This window comes from Nomascus leucogenys, chromosome 22a, assembly GCF_006542625.1.
Source record: "Nomascus leucogenys isolate Asia chromosome 22a, Asia_NLE_v1, whole genome shotgun sequence".
In the NCBI taxonomy this organism is placed as follows: Eukaryota; Metazoa; Chordata; class Mammalia; order Primates; family Hylobatidae; genus Nomascus; species Nomascus leucogenys.
The window spans coordinates 103182153-103201014 of NC_044402.1; the positions used below are offsets into that span (position 1 = coordinate 103182153).

The following is an 18862-nucleotide window of genomic DNA, read 5'->3' on the forward strand; positions in this document are numbered from 1 at the left end:
ATTTTTTTCTTATTTTTAATTTTTATGGGTACATAGTAGGTGTATATATTTATGGGGTAGCTGAGATATTTTTATATTTGATGCAATATATTTGATTATAATGCATAATAATCACATCAGAATAAATGAGATACCTATCACCTCAAGCATTTATAATTTCTTTGTATTACAAACATTCCAGTGATATTATTTTACTTATTTTTAAACGTATAATAAATTATTGTTGACTGGAGTCACCCTATTGTGCTATCAAATACTAGATCTTATTCTATCTAACTATATTTTTTGTACCCATTAACTGTCCCTTCTTGCCTGCTACTAACCTTCTCAGCCTCTGATAACCATCCTTCTACTCTCTGTCTCCATGAGTTCAATTGTTTTAATTTTGAGCTCCCTCAAATGAGAACGTGCAAAGTTTGTCTTTCTCTGACTGGCTGATTTCACTTAACATAAATGTCCTCCAGTTCCATTCATGCTGTTGCAAATGACAGCATCTCTTTTTGTTATGGCTGAGTAATACTCCATTGTGTGTATGTACCACATTTTCTTTATTCATTTGTCTGTTTATGGACACTTAGGTTGCTTCCAAATCTTGGCTATTGGGAATAGTGCTGCAATAAACATGGGAGTGCAGATACCTTTTCAATATACTGATTTTCTTTCTTTCAGGTATATGCCTGGGAGTAGGATTGCTGGATCATATGGTTCCTCTATTTTTTGTTTTTTGAGGAACCTCCAAACTGTTCTCCTTAGTGGTAGTACTAATTTACATTCCCACCAACAGTGTTTGAGGGTTCCCTTTTCTCCACATCCTTGCCAGTATTTGTTATTGCCTGGCTTTTGGATAAAAGCCATTTTAACTGGGGTGAGATGGTATCTCATTGTAGTTTTGATTTGTGTTTTTCTGATGACCAGTGATTGAGCACCTGTGCATGTACCTGTTTGTCGTTTGTATGTCTTTTGAGAAATATCTATTGAGATCTTTTGCCCATTTTAAATTGGATTATTAGAGTTTTGCCTATTGAGTTGTTTGAGCTCCTTTTATATTTTGGCCATTAATCCCTTGTTGGATGGATAGTTTGCAAATATTTTCTCCCATTATTTGGGTTGTCTTTTTCACTTTGTTGATTGTTTCCATTACTGTGCAGAAGCTTTTTAAGTTGATATGACCCTATTTGTCCATTTTCGCTTTGGTTGCCTGTGCCTGTGGGTTATTACTCAAGAAATCTTTGCCCAGACCAACATCATGGAGAGTTTTCCCAATGTTTTCTTGTAGTTTCATAGTTTGAGGTCTTAGATTGAAGTCTTTAATCCATTTTGATTTCATTTTTGTATCTGGTGAGAGATAGGGTCTAGTTTCATTCTTCTGCATAAGAATAACCAGTTTCCCCAGCACCATTTATTGAACAGACTGTCCTTTCCCCAGGTATGTCCTTGCATCTTTGTCAAAAATGAGTTCACTGTAGATGTGTGGATTTATCTCTGGATTCTCTCTTCTATTCCACTGACCTCTATGTGTCTGTTTGTATGCCAATACCATGCCATTTTGGTTACTGTCATTCTGTAGTACAATTTGAAGTCAGGTAATGTGATTCTTCCAGTTTTGTTCTTTTTGCTCAGGATAACTTGGGCTATTCTGGGTCTTCTGTGGCTCCTTATAAATTTTATGATTTTTTTTTTCTGTTTCTGTGAAGAATATTACAGTATTTTGGTACAGATTGCATTAAATCTATAGATTGCTTTGGCTGGTGTGAACATTTTAACAATATCTGTTATTTTAATCCATGAACATAGGATTTCTTTCCTTTTTTTTGTGTCTTTAATTTCTTCGCTCAGTGTTTTACAGTTTTCAATGAAGAGATTGTTCACTTCTTTGGTTAAGTTAATTCCTAGGTATTTTATTTTATTTGTAGCTATTGTAAATGGAATTACTTTGCTGATTTCTTTTTCAGATTATTTGCTGTTGGCATATAGAAATGTCACTGATTTTTGTATGTTGATTTTGTATCCTGCAACCTTGCTGAATCTATCAACTCTCTTTTTTTCTTTTTTTTTTTTTTGGTGGAGCCTTCAGGTGTTTCCAAATATAAGATCATATTATCTGCAAACAAGGATAATTTGACTTCTTCCATTCCAGTTTGGGTACCTATTATTTCATTCTCTTGTCCAATTGCTCTGTCTAGCTCTTCCAGTACTATATTGAGTAACAGTGGTGAAAGTGGGCATCCTTGTCATGTTCCCTATCTTACAGGAAAGGGTTTCCATTTTTCCCTATTCAATATGACACTAGCTATGGGTCTGTCATAAATGACTTGTATTATGTGAAGATATGTTCCTTCTGTACCCAGTTTTTTGAAGGTTTTTATCATGAAGAGATGTTGGATGTTATCAAATGCATTTTCAGCATCAAAATGATCATATAGTTTTTGTCCTCATTCTGTTAATGTGATATATCACATTGATTGATTTGCATTTGTTGAACTATCCTTGCATCCCTGGGATAAATTCCATTTGGTCATAATAAGGGATCTTTTTAATGTGTGCTTGAATTCAGTTTGCTAGTATTTTGTTGAATTTTGCATCAATATTCATCAGTGATATTGGACTATAGTTTTTTCTTTGAAGTGTTTGGTTTTGGTAACAGGGTAATACTGGCCTCATAAAATGAGTTTGGAAATATTCCCTCCTCTGTTTTTCAGAATAGTTTTAGTAGGATTGGTGTTAGTTCTTCTTTAAATGTTTGGTAGAATTCAGCACTGAAGCCATCGGGTCCTGGGATTTTCTTTGCTGGGGTGCTTTTTATTATGGTTTTGATTTTGTTACTTGTTATTGGTCTGTTCAGGTTTTGGATTTATTCATGGCTCAATATTGGTAGGTTGTGTGTGTCTAGGAATTTATCCATTTATACTAGATTTTCCAACGTATTGGCATATAGTTGCTCATGGTAGCCAATAATGATACTTTGCATTTCTGTGGTATCAGTTGTAATATCTCCTTTTCCCTATCTGATTTTATTTATTTAGATCTCTCTTTTTCTCTTAGTCTGGCTAAAGATTTGTCAATTTTGTCTTTTCAAAACTCACCTTTTTGTTTTGTTGCTGTTTTGTATTTTCTTCATGTCAAATTCATTTATTTCTGTTCTGATCTCTATTATTCTACTAATTTTGTTTTGGTTTGCTCATTTCTGGTTCTTTAAGATGCATTATTAGGTTGTTTATTTCAAGTTTTTCTTCTTTTTTGATGTAGGCACTTTTAGCGATAAAATTCCCTCTTAGTACTACTTTCACTGTATCCCATAGGTTTTGGTATGTTGTGTTTCCGTTATCTGTTTTTTCTTTTTGAGAAGGAGTTTCACTCTGTTGCATAGGCTGGAGTGCAATGGTGTGATCTTGGCTCACTGCAGCCTCCGCCTCCCGGGTTCAAACAATTCTCTTGCCTCAGCCTCCCAAGTAGCTGCGATTACAGGCACATGCCACCATGCCCAACTAATTTTTGTATTTTTAGTAGAGATGAGGTTTCACCATGTTGGCCAGGCTGGTCTCGAACTCCCAACTTCAGGTGATCCACCTGCCTCGGCCTCCCCAAGTGCTAGGATTACAGGTGTGAGCCACTGCGCCTGGCCCTCCATTATCATTTGTTGTAAGAAATTTTTAAATTTCCTTCTTAATTTCTTCATTGACCCATTGGTCATTCAGGAGCATGTTGTTTAATTTTCACGTTTTTATTATAGTTTCCAAAATTCCTCATTATTGATATCCAGTTTTATTCCATTGTGGTCAGTGAAGATGCTTGATATTATTTCAGATTTTTCAGAATGTGTTAAGACTTTTTTTTTGTGACCTAACATATGGTCTATCCTTGAGAATGATCCATGTGCTGAGGAAAGAATGTGTATTCTACAGCTGTTGGTTGAAATGTTCTGCAAATATCTATTAGGTCCATTTGGTTTATAGTATAGATTGAGTCTGATTTATTTGTTGTTGATTTTATGTATAGATGGTCTGTTCAATACTGAAAGTGGGGTGGTAAAGTCTCCAGCTCTTACTGTATTGGGGTCTGTCTCTGTTTAGATCTAATAATACTTGCTTTATGTATTTGTGTGCTCCAATGTTGGGTGCATATATATTTACAGTTGTTATATCCTCTTGTTGAATCAACACCTTTATCATTATATAGTGACCTTCTTTGTCTCTTCTTACAGTTTTTGTCTTGAAATCTATTTTGTCTAAATATAGCTACTCCTGCTCTTTTTTGGTTTCCATTTGCATACAACATCTTTTTCTATCCCTTTTTTTTCAGCCTATGTTTCCTCATAGATGAAATGTATTTCTTGTAGGCAACAGATCATTGGGTCTGTTGTTTTTATTCATGTAGCCACTGTGTGTTTTGTTTGGAGAGTTTAGTCCATTTTCATTCAATGTTATTATTGATGAGTGAAGACTTATTCCTGCCATTTTGTTATTTGTTTTCTGGTTGTTTTGTGGTCTTCCTTCTTTCCTTCCTTCCTGTCTTCCTTTTAGTGAAGGTGATTTTCTCTGGTGGTATGATTTATTTTCTTGCTTTTTATTTTTAGTGTATCTGTTGTATGTTTTTTGATTTGAGGTTACCACAAGGCTTGCAAATAGTCTTATAGCCCATTATTTTAAGCTGTTAACAACTTAACACTGTTTGCAAACAAACAAGCAAAAGGAAAACTAATAAAAACTACACCTTAATTTCCTTTCCCTGCTTTTAAACTTGTTGTTTCTATTTATTTATTTTACTGTCTGTGTCTTAAAGAATTCTTTTAGTTATTATTTTCGATTGGTTCATCATTTAGTCTTTCTCCTAAGAATAATTTACACACCACAGTTACTGTGTTATAATATTCTGTGTTTTTCTGGGTTCTTAGTATTACCAGTGACTTTTGTACTTTCAGATGATTTCTTATTGCTCATTAATATCTATTTCTTTCTGATTGAAGTACTCTTTAGTATTTCTTGTGGGCCAAGTCTGGTGTTGATGAAATCCCCCAGCTTTTGTTTGTCTGGGAAAGTCTTCATTTCTCCTTCATGTTTGAAGAATATTTTTGCCAGATATACTATTCTAGGGTAAAAGCTTTTTACCTTCAGCACTCTAAATATGTCATGCCACTCTCTCCTGGCCTGTAAGGTTTCCACTGAAAAGTCTGTTGCCAGATGTGCTAGAGTTCTATTACATGTTATTTGTCTCTTTTCTCTTGCTGCTTTTAGGATTCTTTCTTTATCCTTGACTTTTGGGAGTTTTATTAAGTGTGTTGAGGTAATCTTCTTTGAGTTAAGTCTGTTTCGTGGTGTATAACCTCCTTCTACTTGGATATTGGTATCTTTCTCTAGATTTGGGAAGTTCTCTGTTGTTATCCATTTGAATAAACTTTCTACCCTATCTCTTTCTTTACCTCCCCTGTAAGGCCAATAACTACTCAGTTTGCCCTTCTGAGGCTATTTTCTAGATCTGGTAGGCATGCTTTATTGTTTTCTTTTTCTTTTTTTTCTTTTGTCTCTTCTGAGTCTGTGTTTTCAAATAAACTGTCTTCAAGCTCACTAATTCTTTCCTCTGCTTGATCAGTTCTACTACTAAAGGACTAATGCATTCTTAAGTATGTCAGTTGCATTTTTCAACTCCAGAATTTCTGCTTCTTTTTAATTATTTCAATCTCTTCGTTAAATTTGTCTGATAGAATTCTGAATTCCTTCTCTGTGTTATCTGGAATTTCTTTGAGCTTCCTCAAAACAGCTATTTTGAATCTTCTATCTTAAAGGTCACATATCTGTTTCTCTAGCATTGGTCTCTGGTTCATTTGCTGAGGTCATGCTTTCGCGAATGGTCTTAATGCTTATGGATGTTAATCTGTGTCTGGGCATTGAAAAGTAGTCCAGGCTTGTTTGTACCTGTCCTTCTTGGGAAAGCTTTTCAGATATTTGCAAAGACTGGGTGTTGGCTGGGTGCAGTGGCTGACACCTTTAACTCTCCAGCACTTTGGAAGGTTGAGAAGGGCAGATTGCTTCAGCTCAGGAGTTTGCGACCACCCTGGATTACATGGTGAAACCCCATCTCTACAAAAAAAAAAAAATACAAAACAAGCTGGGTGTGGTGGCATATGCCTATAGTCTCAGCTACTTGGAGGCTGAGGTGGGAGGATCACTCAAGCCCAGGAAGTTGAGGCTACAGTGAGCTGAGATGGTGCCACTGTACTCCAGCCGGGGTGACAGAGTGAGATCCTGTCTCAAAAAAACAAATCATAGGTCTTGTAATCTAAGCTGTGTCTTTATTAGGGTGCACCCCAAGCTCAATAATGTTGTGATATTCTTGCAGAGTTGTAGATATACTGCCTTGACAATGTTGGTTAAGATCCAGAAGAATTATCTGGATTACAAGGCAGAGACCGTTTTTCTCTTCTGTTTCTTTCTCCCAAACAGAGTGTCCTTCTCTGTTCTGAGCCCCTTGGAGCTGGGGGAGGGATGACACAAGCACCTCTGTGACTACTACCAATGTGATTGCACTGGGTCAGACCTGAAGCCAGCACAACTTTTCACCCAAGGCCTGCTGTAACCACTATCTGGCTAGTGCTTATGGTTGCTCAAGGCCCTTGGGCTCTGCAGTTAGTAGGTGGCAAAATCAGCTAGGTTTGTGTCCTTCCCTTCCTGGTGGTAAGTTTCCCCAGGCCCTGGGCAGGTCTAGAGGTGTTGTAGGGAGCCAGGGACTAGAGTCAAAAACCTTAGAAGTCTGCTTGGTGAGCTGGCACTCAGACCACAAGATGCAGTCCTTCCCACTGTTTCCTCCCCTTTCCATAGGCAGAGGAGCCTCACCTTGTAGCCACCACTACCACAGGTAGTACTGCCAGGCCACTGCCAGTGTTCCCTTAAGGCCCAAAAGCTCTTCAGTCAGCTTGTGGTTAATGCTGGCTGGTGTCGAACTCACCCTTCAGGGCAGTGGTTTCCCCTCTGGCCCAGGGCAGGTCCAGAAATGCCATCTAGAGCCAAGGCCTGGAATTGAGAACCCCAACAGCCTGCTTGGTGCTCTCTGCCACTGTGGCCAAGCTGGTACCTAAGGTGCAAGACAAAGTTCCCTTTATTTTTACTTGTTTTCCCTTTGCTTTTCTCAAGCAGGAGTATTCCCATAGCTACCATAGCTGGGAACATGCCGAGTTTCACCTGAAGCTAGCAAGGCTCAGAGTCTTATCCAAGGTCCACACTGCCTGGCCATGACTGCTGGTTTCTCAGGGCCCACAGGCTCTTTAGTCAGCAGGTGATGGGTCCTGCTGGTACTGGTTTCTTTCCTTCAAGGCAGCAAGTTCCCTTCTGGCCTAGGGTGTGTCTAGAAATGTCCTCCAGGAGCTAAGGCCTAGAAAGGGGGCCTCATGTCTCTGACTGGTGTCCTATCCTATTTTGGCTGAGCTGGTATCCAAGATGCAAGACAAAGAATATAGCTCTTTTGGAGCTGTGAACTGTGTAGCCTGGGGTTGGGTGGCACCAGCACTCCCTTGGCTGCCCCGTTCGTATGTCAGTAGGTCACGTGTCCTCCAAGTCCACTGGCTCTGAGCCCAGTTACCTTAGGAGTTGCAGTATCTGTGTCCTACCCTGCCTTTCAAATTTATTTGGGGCCCTAGAGCACTTTAGTCCGCAGTGATGTGGCTTGCTGGAATTCACGTTCTGGCCATGGGGTTGGGCAATTCCCCTCTGGCTAAGGCTAGTTTTAGTACTCCCTCCATGGGTGGGTGTCAGCCGAGTTCAGCCAGTTTTGCTTTCTGCAGTGATGGCAGCACTGAGTTCAGTGCAGTGTCTCACAACTGCTGTGTTCTCCCTCTCCCAAGTGCACACCACAGAGCTCGCTGCAGTGGCAAGGAGGTGGAGTGGGGAGGGAGAATGGTGGCATTGGCTATTCAAACCTGTCTTTCCTACCCTCTTCCAATGCCTCTTTTAGTGACACGAAGTTAAAACCAGATATTGTGTGTGCTCACCTGATTTTTGGTTCTTATGAAGGTGCTTTTTTCTGTATAGATAGCTGTTAAATTGGTGTCCTTCTTGGGGGAACAATCATTGCAGCCTTGTATTCTGCCATCTTGCTCTCTAGATTCCAGAACCTTTTTTCCTAATTTCCTTTTAAGATATTTGTTAATGTTTGGAAGCACATCTGATTTTTTGTTGTTGATTTTGTTATCTTGCAACTTGTTTATTAGTTATAGCAGTTTGTTTTGTGGAGTTTTAGAGTTTTCTATAGTAACATAATGTTGTGTCCAAATGGGATAATTTTAATTCTTGTTTTTCCAATTTGGAGGCTATTTGTTTAGCCTAATTGTCCTGGTTAAGACTTCTAGTACTGTGTTGAATAGAAGTGACAAGAGTGGGGCATCCTTGCCTTGTTCCTGATCCTAGAGAAAAAGCTTTCAGTTTTTCTTCATTGAATATGGTGTTAGCTGTGGGCTTCTCCTTTATGAATTTTATTTTATTATGTTGAGATACTTTTCTGTTATTCCTGGTTTGTTTTTATCATGAAAGAGTGTGAATTTTGTGAGTTTTTTCTGCATCTATTGAAATGATCATATAATGCTGTTCTTTATTTTGTTAATGTGGTATATTATATCAGTTGATTTTTTTGTTTATTCAATCGTCTATGCATCCTAGGGATAAATTCCACTTCGTTGTGGTATATGATTTTTTAAAAATTTTGTTGGTTGGGTTTGCTAGTATTTTATTGAGGATCTTTGCATCTATATTTGTCAAGGAGTAACTAATACATTTTTTAACCTCATTAAAAATAATTTTGAAGACGTACTCCAGGTCTCAGTAATGAACCTGGCCCTATGTGTTCCACTCACTGATGCTTCCCAGCGATCTAGTTTGTTTGGAATGCTTTTCCCACCATTTGACTGGATGACTCATAACTCTGGTAGTATCTCCTCATTCCATAAAACTGTGCCTACCGACCTCCCCTGTCCTTCCAATTCTGGATTAGATGCCTTTCTTAGGGGACTTCTGTCATCACATATATCATAATTAGCTATTTATTCCTTCTCTCCTAGAAGAAGCTCTTCGAGAATAAGAGCTGTATTTCCTCTTGACCTCCAATCATTAATCCAGTGTCTGACCCATTATTAGATACTTTAATATAAGCCTTCTAGTACGTAAGACAAGACTGATCAAAATGAAAACATTTAATTAGGACTCAATTTTACTTTTTATTAATACCTAAGTGTCCTACAATCAAAGCACAGCTTCTTAGTTGAAAAAAGAAAGCAATTGTCTTTTGCATTAGGCGTATCAGTAAAACTGATGTCTTTGCTAGGTATTTTTTCCTGCCCTGAACATCTTATCACTGAAGTGAGCAAAGCTGTCTGTTGTTCTTTATGCTTATTTTTATTTGTCTTAGTAATTAATACTGTTAATCTCATCATCTTTAATTTGTTCTTAATAAATCTATGGGAATCTTTTATATACCTTTGCTTTTCTTTGAATTAATTTTTATACTTAAAATTACTGTCATTTAATAATTTTCCTGATTTTCTAAAACTTTTTATTTTGAGAAAAATCTTAAGTTTACAGAAAAGTTGCAAGGATATTAAGTACCAGTACACCTTTCACCTATATTTACCAAGTAACATTTGCCACATTTTGCTTTATTTTTGTGTCTGTATGTACAATTATGTTATTATTTGCTAATCATTAGTAAGTTGCAGACATTCTAACTCTTCTTAACTATTTCAGCATGTATATGAACAAGGACTTTTAAAAATACCAATAAAATTATCAAATTCAGGAGATTTGAGATTGATATAACACTGTTATTTAATATAAGTATCAAATTCAGGAGATTTAAGATTGATGTAATACTGTTATTTAATATATGGTTTATATTCCAGATTTTTCAGTTGTTCAGATTTTGTTCTCTGTAGCAATTTCCCCTGTAAGCTAGGATCCAGTCAGGGAGCACACATGGCATTTACATGTCATTTCTCTTCAATATCCTTTAATATAGAGAAGTTCCTCAGCCTGAGTTTTTGAGTCTTTCATGACATTGATGTTTTTTTAAGAGTGTAGACCAGTATTTTTTTTGAATGTTGTCAACTTGGGTTTATATATTCCTTTATGATAAGATTCAATTTATTACATTTTTGTTAGGAATACTGTATGTGATGTATGTTCCTTTCTGTGCCTGTGGATCAAGAGGTACATGAAGTCAGTGATGTTAAAAGTTTGATCCATCAGAACCCTTTGTAACTAATAAGTAATTTGTGGAGAAATATTTGAGATTGTAAATATTCTGTTCTCCAAGAAACATTCATTGGTTTTAGCATTTCTTGATGATTATTACTTAAGTCAGTTATTACTATAATAGTTCCAAAGTGATGACTTTGTAGCTCTGTCATTCTTCTGTATTGATTTGTTGGTCTAATACTTTCTAATGGAGGTATTTCTTTATGGAATTGTCCTAAATGGAGTTCATAAAATATCAGTGGAAATGACCTAAGATTTTTCTCCTTTTTATTATGGAAATGTTAAATGTACAAAAAAAAATCAGAATACTACAGCTGTGATTCAAGAGTTTTAAACATTACTCATATTTGCTTTACCTATCTTGTGTGTGTGTGTGTGTGTGTGTGTTTGCTGCAATTTTTGAAAGTATGTTGGAGATATCATGACATTTTTATCCCTAAATATTTTGATATATATCTCCTAAGAATATTTTTTATATAGCTACAACAGCATTAGGTCACCTAAAAAAATTAACAATTCCATAATATCACGTAATAACCAGTTTATGTTAAAATTTCCCCAATATGTCTTTTTTTTTTTTTTAATGACCCAATTCAACATTTGTACATTACACTTGGACCCAAAAGGACCCAGTTTGACATTCATACGTTGCACTTGGTTTCTCTTAAGTCTTTCTTAATTTAGAACAGGTCATTCTCATACTTTTTTCCTTAATTACATTAAGTTTTTAAATGAATTATTCACTTTGGAAAGAAAATAAACTTTTTGGTTTTGTAATTAGCAAGTAATTTGCGAGTTTTGGCACAGCACAAATATCCTGTTCTTTAGTAGCTTTTACCTAGTAGTTTTCACTTCCATTGATGATCCTTGCCTACATCAGTTATTTTCTTGGAGGTTGCATGTGGCCAAGCACACAACCACACACACAAACACAAATGAACAAGAAAAACTGATTTTTTTTGGTTACACACAAAATATCATATTCTATACATTTTTCTGCAACCTTGTATTTCACTTAATATATTAAGGAGTTTTCCTAAATAGAGGGATTCCCTCTTATCTCTAAGGGTTCCTCCCCTCTTCCATGAGGAGAGGTATAAACCAACTTTTTTTTCAAACTGTATTTGAGAACCTCTATAAGATCTGAATTAAATACTGAACTAACATTTGAAATGCAACGATAAAAATTTAAACAATTTTTGAATTTGAAATTGTATTTATAAAGCATCTCTTCATCATGATTTTAGCCTGAAGTTTTCATATAAATAAGTAATATGTATGAAAGAGTTGGGTTATCATTTACATTTGATTAGAATTTGCAAAAAACTATTTTCATAAAACTTATTCTATTTCTATCCTCTGATTTACTTGAAATTATTATGGTCATTTTTTTTCATCAAAAATTATTTGTATTCTTTCATATATCTTTATGACCATAGAGATAACAAAATAAGTTACAACTACTTGGCCTAATGGAATGAAAATAATAATGAACATTTACTGAGTGAATGTTTTGTTCTTGGCACCATGCTTAAAAATTAAACCCTTTACATATACTAACTCCTTTAATTACCTTATAATTTTAGTATGTAGATGACATTATTCCTTTTTATTTTTGAGACAGGGTCTCGCTCTGACATCCAGGCTGGAGTGCAGTGGAGCAAGCACAGCTCACTGCAGCCTCAACCTCCCAGGCTCAAGCAATCCTCCCACCTCAGCCTTTCAAGTAGCTAGGACTACAGTCGTGAGTCATGATGCCCAGCTAATTTTTTACATTTTTTTAGAGACGAAGTCTCCCTGTGTTCCCCAGGCTGGTCTTGAATTCCTGAGCTCAAGTGATCCTGTAGCCTTGGCCTCTCAAAGCACTGGGATTAGCCATGCATAAGCATGAGCCACTGTGCCGGGCCTGACGTTATTCTTAAAAATGAGGAATTTAAAAATTCATATAAGAGAAGCATCTTGTCTAAGATACAATTTTTTTTTTTTTTTTTTTTTTTTGGAGATGGAGCCTCTCACTGTCACCTGGGCTAGAGTGCAGTGGCGAGATCTCAGCTCACTGCAACCTCCACCTCTCGAGTTCAAGCAATTCTCCTGCCTCAGCCTCCCAAGCACCTGGGATTACAGGTGCCTGCCACCACGCCCGGCTAATTTTTTGTACTTTTTCTAGAGACGGGGTTTCACTATGTTGGCCAGGCTGGTCTCAAACTCCTGACTTCGTGATCCACCCGCCTCGGCCTCCCAAAGTGCTGGGATTACAGGCATGAGCCACCACGCCTGGCCCAAAAAATGTTATTTAACTGATCTGAAACTTAAACATGTTTGTTTAACACCAACATATGTGATTCTGAACCACGCATACTATGCTGCTTATTCACAATAGCAAAGACATGGAATCAACGTAAATGCCCATCAACAAGTAGCCTGGATAAGGAAAATGTGGTGCATATACACCATGGACTACTTATGCAGCCATACAAATAAACAAGATCATGTCCTTTGCAGGAACATGGATGGAGCTAGAGGCCATTATCCTTAGCAAACTAACACAGGAACAGAAAACCAAATACTGCATGTTCTCACTTATAAATGAGAGCTAAATGATGAGAACACATTGACACACAGAGGGGAAGAGCAGATTCTGGGGCCTTCTAGAGGGTGGAGGGTGGGAGGAGGGAGAGGATCAGGGAAAATAGCTAATGAGTACTAGGCTTAGTACCTGGGTGACGAAATAATCTGTACAACAAACCCCCGTGACACAAGCTTACCTGTTTACCTATATAACCAATACGTGTACCCTTGAACTTAAAAGTTAAAAAAAAAAAGAATTCATTTGTTAAGATTTTAAATTTTATAGTATTAAGTTTATTATTTTGATTTTGGTTTTTGATTTTGATACTATTTATGCTATATGGTCCTATTTACATGTTGATCTTTGTGACAGGTATTTTAACAATGGACTTAAAGAGCCTGTGGACCCTAATATGAGAAATTATAAGTACAGTAGGGGTCACCTCTGGGATGTGTGACATCAGTTGGTAACCTCAAAGTGAAACTGGAGTTTAGGGTGAAATAGGGCATAGAGTGGTGGGAAGTTGACCAAATTGTAGCCCGTCCTTTTGATTCAGTGTACTAAGGATCTTTGTCAGAATGGAGTCCTTTTAGCTATAAGGAGAAGATCCAGACCTGGGACATGACTAATTAGAATCACAGTTTCTTCATTTTTGAAAACTTTTCCTTCCCCATTTGAAACTAGACCATTTTATAATTAGTAATTGGTACGTTAATAGTGCAAAAGATATTCAAACTGCACAGTATTTTTTGGTATTTTTTATTGTTTCATGTAGTACAAAATTCAAAAGGTACAGAAGGGAATACACTAAGGGTCTTTTTCCCCAGAGACAGCCACTGGTATCAATTTTCTTTGTTACCATGTATTTTCTTCCAGATATAATTTATATACACATGCATTCTTTTTAGCAGTCCCATATAAAGGCAGTTGCTATACACATGGTACCGAGCCTTGAGGTTTTTCACTTAACAGTATATCATGGAGATTATTTCATGTCTGTGTATTGTGAATTTCCTTATTCATTTTTATAGCTGCACAGTACTCTGTTATAAAGGTATACTATAATTTATTTAGCCAAACCTAAATAAATCTAACTTACTTACATTGTTTCAGTCTTACTTGTAAGGACAGTGCTACAGGGAATAATAGGCAAGTCATTTTGTACATAAAGATGTGCATTTGGTATCTGTGCAGGATAAATTGTTAAATAAGGGGTTGCTGTGTCAGTTTGTGCATTTATAACTTTGACAGCAGGTGCTGAATATCCCTCCATAAAGGCCGTATGCTCCCACTAACAATATAGGAGAGTTTATATTAGCAAATTGCTCAATCTTGTTGAAGCTTTAACTTTCATTTCCCTTCTTATCAGTGAGGTTGAGCATAGTTTCATGTGCTAGGGACCCATTTGTATTTTCTTTCCCAATACACTCTTTAAATTCTGGTTTAGTATAACTACTTAAGGTTTAACCTTTTTTTTTTTTTTTTTTTTTTTTTTTTGAGATGGAGCCTCCCTCTGTCATCCAGGCTGGAGTGCGGTAGCACGATCTCGGCTCACTGCAATCTCCACCTCCCGGGTTCAAGCGATTCTCCTGCCTCAGCCTCCTGAGTAGCTGGGATTACAAGCACATGCCACCATGCCCGGCTAATTTTTGTATTTTTAGTAGACACGAGGTTTCACCATGTTGGTCAGGCTGTTTTCGAACTCCTGACCTCGTGACCTGCCCGCCTTGGCCTCCCAAAGTGCTGGAATTACAGGCGTGAGCCACCGTGCCCAGCCAGGTTTAACATTTTTGAAGCTGTTCTCTGAAGATACTTATGGCAAGACTAGACATAATATAGAAGTTAATATTATGAGCTCTGGAGTCTCAGGTTTATTTCTTGGCTTTGCCGCTTGTAACACCTTAGGCAACTTACATGTGTTAAGTCAGATAAAGCACATGAAAGCACAGTGCCTAGCACATAAGAGCACAAGAATGTTAGCTATTATTAGTATGCCTGGTGCATGCCAATAATAACTAACATTATTAGCTATTATGTGTTAGTTAACTATAGTCACTCTACTATGTATAGTTAACTTTGTTCCATAAATGCTTTATTTGTAGTATAATTATAATTATGTAAAAATACTAATTTTTTATTAGCAATAAAAATGAATATGCCAAAATATTAATTGTAATTAATACCAGTTAAGTAACTGGTGCCAGGAGAATTTTGAGTAATTTGTGTTATTTTTAATGTCTAATTTTTCTGTAATGGAAATATGTTTTATAATAGAAAAATATGGTAGACATTGTTGTGAAATGATTTTTGTTAAAATACACCTCCCCTCTTTTTTCATTACAGACAGAGAGTGCATGGGCTGAAGAATACTCTGAAAAGAAGAAAGGGTCTCACAAGCGCTCAGCATCTTGGGGCAGTACAGATCAACTTAAGGAGGTCAGAAAACTGGTTCTAAGATAATGGGTGTGGAAATATGATCCTTTTGTTGGCTATTTCCTTGATATTATGGGCAGCAAGGATTTGTCGTTTTCCATTGATTTCTTTTTTCTTTTTGGCTTGTGAAATAACAGAAAAACAATTATTGTGTTGATTTAATAAAGATTTCAGTAGGGAGATTTATGTATCACTTACCTGGTTATGTATTTTTATCTTTTTTTAGGAGAGTTCATACCTGTCTGTTAACATCAGATTTAAAAATTGTAACAATACAACAAATTGACATTTATTTATTTATTTTTTTGTGAGACGGAGTCTCACTCTGTTGCCCAGGCTGCAGTGCAGTGGTGCAATCTGGCTTACTGCAGGCTCTGCCTCCCACGCTCAAGCAATTCTTGTGCCTCAGCCTCCCAAGTACCTGGGACTGCAGGTGTATGCCACCATGGCCAGCTAAGTTTTGTTTTTTTCAGTAGAGGTGGGGTTTCATCATGGTGTCCACACTGGTCTCTAACTCCTGACCTCAAGCAGTCTGCCTGCCTTGGCCTCCCAAAGTGCTGGGATTTCAGGTGTGAGCCACTGCACCCGGCCACATTTATTATTTTTCTATATATGGTGATGTTTCTGAAATGCAGTACTCACTATAACCATGATGATTATGGCTCCATGCTATGATTATCATTTTCTGTGCTGCTAATTAGTGACATTTTCATTTCACACATAATGTAGAAATGCAAAAACTCGGTCAAAGAATAAATAAGATACTCATTGGAGTTGCATTCATTATTTAAAGATGATATCTGTGAATATATTTCATGGCTTCAGTTGATTTTTAAATACTGTGTAATTTTTGGAGCTGTTGAAAGCTACGTGTTCAATAAAGAAATCTAAATTGAAATAAAAGTTAACTTATAGTAAAGGCAATGAGAATGATTGTTATTTTTTTAATTCTCTGTGAAAACTGTAATGTAATTTATTCTAAGTGCTGAAAACTATTTGTGTAGTACTTGGGAAGCTTGAAGGCTGAGAACAGTGTTGGAACATATACACATACATGCATGTGTATATATGTATAAAATTATGAACAAAATTGAGACTTTGTGATATGGTTCAAAAATTCAAAGGACTTATTAAGGGTAAGTTTTACTGGTTCTTATTAAGCAAGGATGTGTTTTTATTTTGTGTGGAAAACACTCTGGTGTACTTGCTATTTTTGCTTTCTCAGATTGCAAAATTACGCCAGCAGTTGCAGAGAAGTAAACACAGCAGTCGGCATCATCGAGATAAAGAAAGACAGTCTCCATTTCATGGCAACCATGCGGCTATTAACCAGTGTCAGGTAAGAGTGCCAATACCACAAAATCCAGAAAAGGAATTTGTTGTTTTTCTGGTGATTTGTTATTTCATTGGTAATTGTTTAGGACAAAAATGCTCAAAAACATATTTGAAACAGCGATTTAAATACTGAATCACAGTCTTTATAAGAAAACAGAATATTAAGTTGACAAAATGATATTTTCCTTTAGTGACCTAAGATATGACTTCTAGGAGACATAGCTGCTTATCTGTTTTGGTTTACCATATTTTTGGCTTTATCAGTTCAATAATTTGGAGGCAGAATGATACAGAGAATTAAGCATTGGGTATGGAACAGGCCCTGGCTGAATACCTTATCCTTTCTAAGTCTCAGTTTCCTCATGTGAAGAAGGGAATAATAATACCTGTCTCGGGCAGGGAACATCACACATCAGGGCCTGTTGTGGGCTGGGGCGATGGGAGAGGGATAGCATTAGAAGAAATACCTAATGTAAATGACGAGTTAATGGGTACAGCAAACCAACATGGCACATGTGTACATATGTGACAAACCTGCATGTTGTGCACATGTACCCTAGAATTTAAAGTATAATTTTAAAAAAATGTAAAAAAAAATACCTGTCTCATAGAAGTCTTTTGATGGAGACAAACCTTTATCTGTTTTGATTTTTTAGTAGAACCCATGAACTGCTCTTGATGGCTCATCCATCCAAAGAGCACTTTTTTTTACTGAATTGAAATTGGATGAGATCTCTTGGCAAGGAGAAAGCAAGTTCATTTCAGGTCCTTGAGGATCTTTCAAGTTCCAGAATTGAAGCTTTGGGAATGAGGAAGGCTAGATTGAATGTTCCATGTTAACAGTAAGGCAGCAGGGCCTGGAAGGTAGAGGGAAACTAGAAGGCTTAGTTAGTTCTGTGACTCTCAAGATTGTTTTATAATACTGGAGTTGGCAAACTGGCCTGGGAGCCAAGAATGTCCCATCATGTGTTTCTGTAAATAAGGTTTTATTAGAAAACAGTCACTCTCATTTTTTAATGTATTGTCTATTGCTCCTTTTTATGCCATAAAAATAAACATTTGACTCTATCTTCAGGTTTTGCATTTATGGATTCAACCAACCATGGATCAAACATATTTTTGGAAAAATATAATAGAATATGTATAAATTTAAATATATTTTAAAATATAATTAAAAATACAAATAAAAATGCAGTATAACAACTATTTACGTAGTATTTACATTGTATTTAGGTATTATAAGTAATCTAGAGATTATTTAAAATATACAAGAGGATGTTCCTAAATCATATGCACTTACCATGCCATTTTATATAAGGGACTTGAGCATCTGTGGATTTTGGTATTTGGAGGGGTGTCCTGTCCTGGAACCAATCTTCTGCAATTGAGTAGTTGAAACAGAGACTGTCTGGTTCACAAAGCCTAAAATACTTACTATTTGGCCCTTTACAGAGAAGGCAGGCCAACCCCTTTTATAGTTTGGTAGTGTCTGATGTTTGTTAAATATATAGATTGTTTGCAATGGAAAGTATGGGTAAAGGTATAGAATTTTTCAAACTGATTTTGCCCCAAAATATTAATACTTGGGTCAGATTTGATTTCACAGATTTATCGAGATTTTGTTTGTTTTGCTCCATCACCCAGGCTGGAGTGCAGCAGGGTGATCACAGCTCACTACAGCCTCGACTTCCTGGGTTTATGTGATAGATGAGACTACATATGTGCACCGCCACGCCTGGCTAATATTTTTATTTTTTTATTTTTATTTTTGTAGAGATGGGGTCTATGTTGCCCAGGCTGGTCTCTTAACTCCTAGCTTCGAGTGATTCTCCCACCTTAGCCTCTCAAAGTGTTGAAATTACAGGCATGAGCCACTATGTCCAGCCAAATTTATAGTTCGATTATAATTTACAGTAACTTTTTTCTGTATTTAAGATATTTTAATTAAAAATATGGTTATACATTAGTATTAGTGTATATTGAAACCTGTATAAACTAGATTTATTTCTGGAGAAACAGAAATTTTAAATTGACAAAATAAGAAATGAAAAATTTGTAAAGACTAGTAACTTTTGAATTTGGAGTGTTAATTAAAAACCCAGTCTCACTCTCAAGAGACTGAAGACCCAGATGATTTTACAGATGAATTTGCCAACCTTCCCCTTCCTCTCATTCATTCATAAATAAATGGTATGTGTTTCTGAAAAATAAGGCCACTTTTTACTCTCAGTCCATATTTTTACTCCCAGTCCATATTTTTACTCCAAGTAGAATAGGGATTAGGATGGAATTT

General features: G+C 36.5%; 1 protein-coding gene across 1 annotated transcript in view; it reads left to right on the forward strand.

Moving 5' to 3' along the window:
- FAM117B (family with sequence similarity 117 member B) overlaps nucleotides 1-18862 on the forward strand; it is a 136851-nt gene that overhangs the window by 74147 nt on the left and 43842 nt on the right. The window contains exons 3-4 of the mRNA XM_030803459.1: nucleotides 15145-15237; nucleotides 16460-16573. Coding sequence (XP_030659319.1) covers nucleotides 15145-15237; nucleotides 16460-16573 — 207 coding nt within the window. The remainder of the gene's footprint in view (nucleotides 1-15144; nucleotides 15238-16459; nucleotides 16574-18862) is intronic.